The sequence below is a fragment of the Perognathus longimembris genome, chromosome 2 (assembly GCF_023159225.1).
Source record: "Perognathus longimembris pacificus isolate PPM17 chromosome 2, ASM2315922v1, whole genome shotgun sequence".
Lineage (NCBI taxonomy): Eukaryota > Metazoa > Chordata > Mammalia > Rodentia > Heteromyidae > Perognathus > Perognathus longimembris.
Window position 1 is genome coordinate 9734663 of NC_063162.1, and position 12241 is coordinate 9746903.

Consider the following 12241-nt stretch of genomic DNA (forward strand, 5'->3'; position numbering starts at 1 on the left):
GGACTTCTATATTTCTTCCTACTTTGTTGAACATTGACCTAACCTCTGCAGTTAGGTTGGTTAGTCAATTGTAGTTGTGTTGATTAGGTACCTGAGTGGCATTTTATTCAAATGGTAATTTATTTCGTGTACATCAAGGTGGTGTCTAGGCCTCTGATAATGAATCAGACAGAAGGTGGGAGATAAAGAATGATGGTACATTATGATTAGATGCTGTAGTAAATTTGTGTACATATTTAGTCACAATCTTGATAGCATATCTTCAAGAACTGGAAGATAAGTTGCCAGGATGGTGGGAATTGGGGGAAAAGGGTCTGCAATTGTGTTTGCTTGGCTTTACAACTTGATCCACTGTCCTCCAGGGTGTGTGTGTGTGTGCGTGCGCGTGCGCTAATCCTGTGGCCTGCACTTAAGAGCTTGGACCGCTGTCCCTGAGCTTTTTTGCTCAAGGCTAATATTCTACCACTTGAGTCACAGCACCACTATTAGCTTTTTGGTGTGGTTACAGATGTTCTTGCCTGTGCTGCCTTTGAAAAGTGTTCCTCAGATCTCAGCCTCTTGAATAGGATTACAGGCATGAGCCACTAGCTTCCATCCTCCTCCTGTCCCTTTTTAGTTATTTTTCAGATAACTGGGGCTGATCTTGAACTGTCATCCTCCTGTCTTCCCTTCCGCCTAGCTGGAATCATAGACTTGTATAACCATACCTAGCATAGTGCATTGGAGCTTTTAAGGTGTTACTCCATTGACTTAGAATTGCATGTTACAGGGAATGGAGAAGTCAAATGCTATTTTAATTCTCTTGCCCTTGAGAAAGTTTCTGGGACTCTTTCTATATTAATGTGTCAGTATTTCCCTCTCTTTGCAGTTTCTCTATTATTCCTCTTCTCTTGAATTATTGGCAGTCAGTCATATATTGAATTTCCTGTTTAGATAAGCTAAGTCTGTTCACTATATTTTGCTATATTTTCTGGGAGAGTTTCTTGGTGTGTTCATTTTTCTATTTTTTTTTAAACACAGGCTATGTTTTTAATTTGTGGAGCACTAGATTGCTTTTCCCTAGACTGTTTTTCAATCTGGATAGTAATTACAGTGTTTTTAGGTCTTTAAAAGTTTCTTCTCTTATCTTTGCTTTTATAGTGTCAATTTCTCTTTGTTTTGATCTTCACTGAGACTTTTTGCAAATATTGGTAATCCTTAGCTGTGGGCTCACATTTAAAACTGGAAAGACAACTTGTAGTTCTCTGTTTATAGGTGTTTTTGTTAAATTTTAAGTATTGGGCCTCACTTTAAACTAATTGGATGCAGAGTGGCTATTTTCTTGAGAAACTGCCAAATGTTAGTATGTAAGTATCTTCTCTGGTACTGTTCAGTGTCTGTAGAGAAGACTTTTCCTTCTAAGAGAAGGTAGGGGTGGGTAGGTGGAGCACTGAAATTAAGTGTATTTCTCGTAGTCAGTGGCACTAAATTAAAGAGAAGGAGCCAGGGTAGTTAGGCATTTATGACACTGACTTTTAACTTCAGTTTAATATATCATCCCTGAGCTTTTTCTAGGTCTCTTAAGTCCTAAGAATTTGAGTTTGTCCACAGACTAAGCTTTTTACTGTTTAATCTGCAGATTTCTGCAACTAGTCTCCACCCTCTCTCCCATTTCCAACTCTCTGCTTGTAACTCACACATTGTTTCTATGCTCAAGTCTTGAACTTCTCCAAGTCTCGTAGGGAAGGATTATAATTTCCTGATTGTTGGGATGCACTTCAGCACCTGCCTTTCACTACTGCTACTACAGCGTTCAAATGTCCTTGGTCTTAATGCCAAGGAGACACCAACCTATTTAAATCTTGGAAGACAGTGAAGAATTTTTAAACTATTGTTCATCTGTAAGTAGCATAGCTTATAAAAGTATAATCTTGGTTGAACAAATACTTTCTATTTTGAATACTTTGAATCTTGTGAGTTTGGATTTGGTGGAATTAGTACCATAGTGGATGTCTTGATTCCTTAGCCATTTCATATACATCCCATCACATGTCCAGGATGAGATCTCTCACTTGTAGTTGTAGAATGGTATTGTGCAGTATCTTTCTAAGGAAATAGATATGTCAGTTGTGCCAGTTAGCCACCAAGCTAGTACTGATGAAGGAAATTTCCATTATTCTGTCATATTTCCTCAAGCTACAACTTTTATAAAGTTTTTGGGCACTTCATATGAAGTAAGACTAAGTACCCTGTATAGCTTCAGATAGTTGGTATATTAGAGCTTTAGTTGATCCAAAGTGCTTTTGGGGGATGGGTAGCAGCATAGAACTTTTAAAGAATCTACTACTGAGGCCAGATGCTGGTGTAAACCACCAGCATCTCCGGAGGCTGAGATCTGAGGATCACAGTTTAAAGCCAACCGGGGTAGACAAATTTGAGACTGTTATCTCTAACTAGCAGAAAGATAGAAGTAGAGGTGTGGCTAAAGTGTTAATGTGCTAGCCATGAATGGAAAAAGCTAAACAAGGGCCACAAAGCCAGAGTTCAAGCCCCAGGACCAGGGGAAAAATGTGTTGCTGAGGACTTAAAATAGGACATCAGTGTTTATGTGCTTATGCGGGTATAACTTCATGTAATCTTAGGAACAACATCTTCCTAATATGAACACAGACATTTTAAATGTCCATAGTGTTTAAATTGAATTCTGAAAACCAGGAAACTTCAAACTCAGAAATTTCCCCCAAGTACTTTTACTTTAGAAAATTACTTCTTTAGAACTTAACCTTAGCTTCTTACCTTTTTTCTGCTGGCAAATAGAAGCACACCTGAGTAGGAGGTACAGCTTCTGTTTTTTCTCCTCATAGAGCGAAGGGTATTTAATGTATTGCTTATTCTTTTTAATTTTTTTTTTTTTTTTTTGGCCAGTCCTGGGCCTTGGACTCAGGGCCTGAGCACTGTCCCTGGCTTCTTCCCGCTCAAGGCTAGCACTCTGCCACTTGAGCCACAGCGCCGCTTCTGGCCGTTTTCTGTATATGTGGTGCTGGGGAATCGAACCTAGGGCCTCGTGTATCCAAGGCAGGCACTCTTGCCACTAGGCTATATCCCCAGCCCTTTTTAATATTTTTTTAACTGATGAGTTCTTTTAGGAGCAACTAAGTATCATTGTTTACTTTGCATCAAGTTGTTTTCCTCTTGGAAAACAGCTGGGATTTTCTTTTTAAAACACTGACTAGTCTTCCCACCTTGTTCTGATTCTGAGTATCTTCCTCCACTTCCAAGGGCTTCCTCCTGCCCATTCCTAAGATTTTGTTCTTGGTTTTCAGCTCCTCTTTTTCTAGTACTTGAAAGAGTTTAGTCATCTCTTGTCCTAGAAGGAGCGAGACTTTCTGCCCAGTGCTGATGTTTTAGACAACATAGATTGATTGGAGCAAGAATGCTGATAGCAGCCTAAAATCTTCCTTTAGAAAACATACCCATTAAGTATGCTTAAGTAATTTTGAGCTCTTTTCACAGTTAATCCACAAAGTTACAGCTCAGATATAATTTAGCCTGTTAAACTTGGATTATTTTGTAATTGATCTGACCATAGTCTGAAGCAAGCTTTCTTTCTTTCTTTCTTTCTTTCTTTCTTTCTTTCTTTCTTTCTTTCTTTCTTTCTTTCTTTCTTTCTTTCTTTTCTTTCTTTTTCTCTTTCTCTCTTTCTCTCTTTCTCTCTTTCTCTTTTTCTCTCTTTCTCTCTTTCTCTCTTTCTTTCTTTTTTTGTTTTTTGTCTAGTACCAGCATTTGAACATAGGCCCTTGCCACTCAGGCTCAGTTGGTGCTCTACTACTTGACCCATGCTTCTAGCCAATGTTCTGCTGGTTATTTTTAATAGAATCTCTTGAACTTTACTGCCCAACCTGGCTTTGAGCCACAGTCCTCTAGATCTCAGTCTTTTGAGGAGCTAGAATTACAGGCCTGAGCCACAGGTGCCCAGCTAAGGAGTCAGTTCCAATTAAGGAGGCTCTTGGGGACATGTAGTAAAATGTTGGTGAACCCATGATATGAAAATAATTCCTAGCTACTCTTTTAACATTTCTTATATTTACACCTTTATATGACTTTCCATGTTGTTGACAGAGAACCCTTTACTAGCAGTTCATCTCATTAATAACATGGATATAGTTGTCTTGCTATCCACACAGTATCATTAGGCAATGGCTCTCAAACTCAGAAGCTTTGAGGATCCACCTGGAGGTGGACATGTTAAACAGTTTCCAAGGTCCTACCTACCTGCCCACCCATCACAGATGTTTCCCATCCTGTCTGGGCTGAGGTCTGACAGTTAGCATTTGCAACAATTTTGAAGATGTTCTCTGGTTGTCACAGTTTGACAGCTGCTGATAGAAGGTAATGATTAGTCTGTGCGGTAGACCAAGTATGAATTAGTAGTGCCTGCTGTGTAGCCCTTGCATTTGAGTTTGTAGTATTCCTTCACTTCCTCTTCCTTCCCCACCCTCCCTTCCTCCCGCCTTCCCTCCTTCCCGAGATGATCTTGCTAGGTTGTCCAGACTGGTCTCCTTACTTCTGGGCTCAGGTCATGGATTTTCTTGCCTTAGTTTCCCTAAGGTAGAGGGGACTAGAGACATGTGACATTGTGTCCAGCTCAATAGAGCCTGGTCTTTTAAAAATAGTTTAAAAAGTAGTCCTTTACTTTCTGGAAAACTTAACCTAGATAACAATTTAGTAATTCAATAGTAATTTTACTTGTTTACTTTCATGCTTTGTTTATATTTGATAACATTGCATTAAAAGTTCCACAAAAAGAATTTGTCTAAAAGGTGGACTTTTTTAGCTCTCTTGAAATCCTATTTATTCTTTAACCACGTTGGTGGTAGAGTTATGAGTTTTACATTTTCTTTTTTTCTGCCAGTCTTTGGGGCTTGGACTCAGGACCTGAGCACTGTCCTTGGCTAGCATTCTGACACTTGAGCCACAGCGCCTCTTGTGACCATTTTCTGTATATGTGGTGCTGGGGAATCGAACCCAGGGCTTCATGTATACAAGGCAAGCACTCTTTGCCACTAGGCCATATCCCCAGCCCGAGTTTTACATTTTCTTCTTGCAGGCTTCCACTTAAACTCTCAACCTGTAGCATCCCATGTAGCCTTTTTAAGTTAGTACTCTAGCTTCTTCCTATATATTGCATGAGTTTTCGTTACTATTTCTTGTCACTTTGAACCTTTGAATGGGGAAAGTTAAAATGATTTCATTTCTGTAAAAGATCTAATTCAGAATCAGCTCCACCCCCTCCACTCATGAAGCTATTTGTTAGAATTCCTGGTAAACGAACAAACTGCTAATGACTTTAATTTTCTTTTAACCAGGGTTTGGATTGGGCCAAGGAAATAACACTGTAAAGTTTTTTCCTGGCTTGTTATTGTAAGTGTGGGTCGCAGGCGGTGTGACAAGACTACACCAACTCTTGATTGTTCTTCAGGCTGTCTCTGGCTTTGTAGATGCTTGTCCAAGCTCTGTTCTCTTGTTCTATGGTGGGAATGGCTGGTCTTCTAGAAGAACTAACAATTAAAAAAAAAATCCTTCTGATTACATTAGAGAAAGGTAGTATTTTACAAACTAGTATGTAGTAGTTTTTATAACACCTACCAATCTCCCTTTTTAACAGGGAAAGTAAATTTCAGGCTCAGAACATTTATGAGGAAGCGAGATTTTTCTTTTTCCTCCAGGCTAGCTAGCTACATCTCTGCTTCTGGCTTTTTGGTGGTTAATTGGAGAATATAGCTCATGGAATTTCCTACCTGGGCTGTCTTCAAACAGAGATCCTCAGGTCTCAGCCTTCTGAGTAATTAGGGTTACAGGTGTGAGCCATCAGTACCAGCAATATTTTTTTAGTCATTTTTTACCAACAGTTTCAAGCATAAGGGAGTGACCATTGGAAGCACCTGTAGAGAAGTTAGGGGAATGAGAGCACTTGTAGAGAAGTTAGGGGAATGAGACAGAAGTAAAAGAAGCAGATCAGTTACCACAGCAATAAACATTTGGGTAATTGGGGCTTGAGTGTGTAGCACATGTGTCTCACACTAATAGTAGAGAAAGCTACTAGGGTAATAATGACCCTGATTCTGCAGTAGTCATGGTTGCAGGCAGTTCTGGGAGTGCCTGTGACTCTCTCCTGAAGAACAAGGCACACAATAGATATTGATGGGGTGAGTGGATGGGGACACAAACATGTTGTATCTGCGACATCCCTAGATGAGTGTAGTAGCTGTGTGGTAGTACTTGTTAGCTCCTGTTTCCAGGTTGAGTTCTTTCTCTCTCTCCTCCCTCCTCCCTCCTCCCTCCACAGTTTCTGGTAATGTTGTTGCCGCCATCATCATCATCATCATCATCATCATCATCATCATCATCATCATCATCATCATGTTCTTAGATCTTATCTCCAGGGTAGTGATGATCCTTTGGGTAGCTTTCTCTTCTCTTCTCTTCTCTTTTGTCTTTTTTTTTAATGTTACTGGGGTGTAAACTCTGAGCCTTGTGCTTGCCAGGCAAATTCTTGTACTTTTTGCCAGGGTACACACATGGGTATGGTCTATAAGGCTTCTCTCTGTAGCTAGGATAACTGCCTAGGCTGGCCTCAAATTGTGTCTTCCAAGTCTACGCCTCCCTCTCAGCTAGGATTGTAGGCATGTTCTCTGCCTTGCTCTCCCCTCCCCCTTCTTTTTTTTTTTTTTTTTTTTTAAAGAAAACAGTAGTTCATTGTTGTGAGAAGTAGCTGTCACCCTGATTTCAAAGTTGTTAGGGCAGCTTTCAGTAATTCTATATAAGACCCAGAGTGAAAGAATGAATCTGTCAGAAGGAAAGATCCAGGCCATTGACTTGCTTTTGGTTAGGCTTATACAGTTCCAGAGGGTTAGGGCTGTGGTGATGTACTGGTGACACCCAAGAGTTTGGCAGGTTTTCTGGAAACCTGTTTTGATACTGCAGCCCCTAGACTTTAGTCCCTGTAGTCCTGTCCTTAGGTAGATTTTCCCAGGAATGTCTGTAAAGGTTGACTGTTGCTGTTCAGATTCCTAAAACGTTGTTGTGATGTGTTGGTAGGCTCTTTTGACACATCATTGGCACTGTATTGAGGGTCATGTCATGTTTGAGAATACTTTGCTAGCGAACAAAGCTTATTAAAAAAACTGGGAAGGAAACCAATGATATTTGCTTGTTTTGTTATTCCTAAAGATCGACAGTCTCATGATTGTTTCTTTTAAGTTTGAAATTAACATCCCTGACCAGGATCACTGTTTGCTCCTCCCCTTAATTATAATGGCTTAAGTAATAGAAGAATTTGATTGAGAGCACACAGTTGCTGTGATTTGCATTTACTGTATATGTTGCACACAGTAATATTTATTTTATTTTTTACTTGCAGTAATGAATGTTATAACTATTGAAGATTATAAGAGCACATACTGGCCAAAATTGGATGGTGCCATAGATCAACTTTTAACCCAGAGTCCTGGTGACTATATCCCCATATCCTATGAACAGATATACAGGTAAGTCAAATTTTAATTTGCCTGGGTTTGAGATGACATATTGGGGTTTAGGGCACTTTGCGTTATGACAGCATGAATGCATATAATGCAAAATATGAAAAGTGAAATTCTAAGTATTTCTGTATTCCACACTTGTGGATTGGAAGATTGATTTATACTTTTTGCTTCAAAAGTGGTTTTCAAATCAAGAGGGGGAAAACTAGATCCATAAAATATTTCCACATCAATTTGCCCATTATACTTAACACAGAAACTGCTCTGGGCTTGAGAAAAGGCAAGAATGATGGAGGTATTGAGTCTAAAACTAGGATTTGTTTTTGTAGTCCCACAGGAAGGCCTTGGTTTAATCTACTGATATTTATTTTATCTCCCAGCTTCTGGTAAATGGAAACAAATTAAGAACTGGGGTGGGATATGAGAAGAACACAGTGACTGGAGGAAGAAGTGGCAGCTTTGTTCACATAGCTGATGTACAGAGGTGGTATTGTAATCAGTGTTGTGAGTTAGAAACTTTCTTGACTGATTGTCACATTCTTCCTTATTTTGATAATCATTTGTGAAACAGAGGTTTATAGGAAGTTGTCATATTCATACTCTAGTCTCAATAACAGGTTATCTAGACTCTGACTCAGTAGTAGATTTTCTAGTGCTGACCAAATGTATACTGTACTCCTGAGATTGTTTGTAGCTAGTGGTGATACTTCTCCTGTCTGAACACTGACTAGGAGAGGGGAAATTTTTTATTAAAAGTTTTGGTTAGTCCTTTGCTTCAGTGATGAATTATTTGACCAGTGATTGAAAGTGTGCTTTAGCTTTACACTGAACTAAGTGCTTCTTTAACTTGGTTTTTCTTTCTTTTTGCAGTTGTGTGTATAAGTGTGTATGCCAGCAGCACTCAGAACAGATGTATAGTGACCTGATTAAGAAGATAACTAATCACTTAGAGAGAGTCTCAAAGGAGCTGCAGGTAAACAATTGATTGTGTTGATCTTTTCCTCTTTAGGTTTCTCCATTTGGTTGGAATTAGGTTATTTAATATACGTTTGTTCAGTTGATCATGATACAGTTATGAATATTTTCTAGATGAATGTTGATCAAATTATCTGATCTTTATGTTAGTTTGAAAATTTGACATAACTATGAAAAATTGTTATTGAATATATTTTATTTCTCAGCTGTTTTTCTTATTTTTTCTCTGTTAACTTGAATACTTAACTGAATTTTGTAATCTAAAAACACATATGTAGCCAGGTGCCAGTGGTTCACGCCTATAATCCTAGCTACTCAGTAGGTTGAGGATCACAATTCGAAACCAGCCTGGGCAGAAAAGTCTGTGATACTCTTATCACCAGTAAACTACTCAGAAAAAGGTGGAAGTTCTTCTGTGGCTCAAGTGGTAGTAGTGCACTAGCCTTGAGCACATTGAGACATAGGGACAGTACCCAGGCCCTGAGTTCAAACCCTAGGACTGGCCAAAAGAAAATGAAAACCACATATGCAGTGTACTTTAGTTTTGTATTATTATCTCTAAAGAGTAGTTTGTCTGCTAGTTTCTAACATTTTCCAGAATGCATATTTGAAGTTAGCTGTTAAAATCTGGGCAGGTTGTAGGAAATCCTCTGCTTAAGGGGGAATTTCCAGTGCCTAAAGGTCAGATATTAGCTTTATGAGTTCTGGTGTAAAAGTCACATAGTGTCAGAAAACTCACTCAGAAATAGATTACCAGGGCTACCCACAGTTAGGGTACTCCCAACAATTCTGGAATGACCACACTTCCTAGAAATGGCTGAAGCATGCTTTATGCTTGGAGCTTGCTCCTCACTTGCCTTGAGGCCTGAGATGATTTGCTCTTGTTCACATCAAATAGGTATTGCACTAAGTAGTGTGTTAGAAAATTAATTTAGGGGCTGGAAATGTGGTATACTGGTAGAGTGCTTGCTTAGCATGCATGAAGCCCTGGGTTCGATTCCTCAGCACCACATATACAGAAAAAGCCGGAAGTGGCACTGTGGCTCAAGTGGTAGAATGCTAGTCTTGAGCAAAAAGAAGCCAGGGACAGTGCTGAAGCCCCACAACTGGCCAAAAAATAAATTAATTTAACCAGAGTTAAATTTTTATTGGTATTATTTACCTTTTCTATTGTTATGATAAATTGTTTTCTTCATCTTTTTGCTTCTAAATACAAAATGCTGATTTAAGAAATAAGGTTTAGTGCCTGGGCATTGTATATATACATTGTAGATAAAACCCAAGAACTGCCTTGTAGCTTTTAGTGATTTTTTTTTTCCCCTCATGCTGTGTGTGTGTGTGCACATGCACGTGTGGGCCAGTACTGAAGCTTGAACCCAGAGCCTCATGCTTTTACTTAGCCATTTCTCTCAAGGCTGGCCACCCTACCAGTTGAGTCACACCTTCACTTCTGGCATTTAGCTAGTTAGTTAGAGGCATGAGTCTCTTGTATTTGTCTGCTGGGACTGGCTTTGAACTGTGAGCCTCAGATCTCAAGTCTCCTGAGTAGCTAGGATTATATATATGAGCCAACCAGCTCCCAACTTTCTAATTTTCAACTCCATTCTTTCCTTGAATTTTCACCTGAATACAACTTACTGCCAAATCCTGTTTACTTCCTGCCCCTCTCTAGCCATTCTGTACATTCACCAATTTCCCTGGTTTCTGTCCCACTATCTCTTCAAGTGTCATTTCTCAAATGTTTATCTCCCCAGGTTGCTCTACCTTACTTTACTATTGTGTCTTTACTTAACCAGTTTTTATTGGTGGGTATTTAGGTTGCTTTTAAACTTTGTCTGTTACTAGTAATACCACAATGAACTATCAGTCTTCTAAGTGTCATTTACTAAGTCCATCTTGCAATTCCCAAAGCTGCGCCAAGTTATACACAGGGTGAAATAAAATTTACTGTTATATTAATACAGGAATGATTATTCCTAAAGATGAAAACTAGATTAAGAACAGTGTCTCTTTTAGTGTTAGTATTTCAAAAACTGTATCAGTACTTGTAAAACAAATATAAAGATATATTTAAGACCAGGGAATTTATTTTTAGTCAATACATGTCCCACTTTGAGTTTAGTGATATGGTCATATTAAAAAGAAATCTTGTTTCTGTTTTTTTTTTTAAAAAGTCTTGCTTCAGAGTAATCTCTTTTTCTTTCTTGATTGCTAGCTTTTTTTTTTTTTCCTTGAGTGATGCTAGGAATTGAACTCAGACCCTTTATGCATTAGGCAAGCATTCTACCAGTGGACTACAACATCCTGGCCATAGTTTTTGTTTTTTTGTGGTAGGGTCTCAAGGCTAGCCTTGAACTTTTGATTCTCCTGTTTGTGCCTTCTAAATGCTAGGATTACAGGTGTGTATCATTACAGCCAGCTTTGAATGGTTCTATTTTAGAAGACTGCTATTTAATAATAGCTATAAACTTTACACTGGAGAGTGACAAAATAGTTAAGCATGTAGGGACCCTAGGTAGGCTGTTGCCCCAGCTTTGCCATTTAGCACTTAGATGTCTCTTGATTAAATATTTTGGCATCCTTTTTTAGATTTCAACATTCACATTGATTGGCTTACTAAAACATCTGTGAGCTGGACACTGGTGGCTCAGGGCTGTAGTCTTAGCTACACAGGAGGCTGAGGATCTGAGGTTTGAGGTTCGAAGTCAGCCCATGCAGAAACACCACAAAACTCTTTTATTTCCAGTTAAGCAGCAAAAAATCTAGAAGTGGAGCTGTGGCTCAAGTGCTAGAGTACTAGAGCAAAGGAGCTCAGGGACAGTGCCCAGGACTGGACTTAAGCCTAGGACTGGCATGTGTGGGTGCACGTGGGCACACGTACACAGGCGCGTGCACACACACGAAAGTAAAATATATGATTCCTTTACATTAAGTTTTTAGGATTTTTTCCCCCCTTCTGCTTCCTGCCTGGTAAAAAAAACTTCTTCCTTCTCTCTTAGTATTAAATCTATATCTACCTGTGGAAAGCCTTCCTGGAACTTCTGCACTCCCTTCATGATAGAATAGAATGAAACAGATTTGGCATTCTTTTGCTTATGGACCCATACCCTCCTGACAGTAACATCTGTTAAGGCAATAGTTGTGTTAACTGTTTTTGTGTTCATGTCTTCATTGGCCCTCTTTTGAGAACTGTGACTTGTTTGTCTTTTTATTCTAAGTGTCTTATGCATCTATAACTGAATGAATGCTCAGCAGCTAAATCTGTACCAACAAAAGAGTAGCGTCAGTGGAGTTATATGACTGCCTTATTTTTTAGATGCGTAGGCATTTTATTTGTGTAATCTTTACTTTGTAGATATCTCAAGGAAATTGTCATAGGTGACAGAATAAGAGTATATTAGCCAAATCTCATGAGCCAGAATCATTATGTTTGATCAGAGTGTTTTGTTTGTGCTCCTGGTTTTTCATAATGAAGTCTTGGAAATTATTTTTAGCTGTAGAAAGTAGTTATCATTTTTAAATTGTAGTGCATCTTGATCAGTATCACCTTTTTCATCATTCTTCCCTATCCTAACTCTACCTTGCCCCTCAGTTTTTCTAGTTTCATAGGAGATGTGTATTGAATATTATGACTGCATTCTTTCTCCCCACCCTTCCTCTCTTGTAATGAAATTTTTGAGCCAAAATACCAGCTTGGGATGAGTTTCATTTGGCAGGTAATCAGATTATATGCTAGACTTGATTAA

The 12241-nt window shown here is 38.9% G+C and overlaps 1 protein-coding gene across 1 annotated transcript in view; it reads left to right on the forward strand.

Moving 5' to 3' along the window:
* The window catches only part of Cacul1 (CDK2 associated cullin domain 1), a 63658-nt gene that overhangs the window by 12792 nt on the left and 38625 nt on the right, over window positions 1-12241 (forward strand). Inside the window, exons 2-3 of the mRNA XM_048338150.1 lie at window positions 7400-7526; window positions 8391-8493. Coding sequence (XP_048194107.1) covers window positions 7400-7526; window positions 8391-8493 — 230 coding nt within the window. The remainder of the gene's footprint in view (window positions 1-7399; window positions 7527-8390; window positions 8494-12241) is intronic.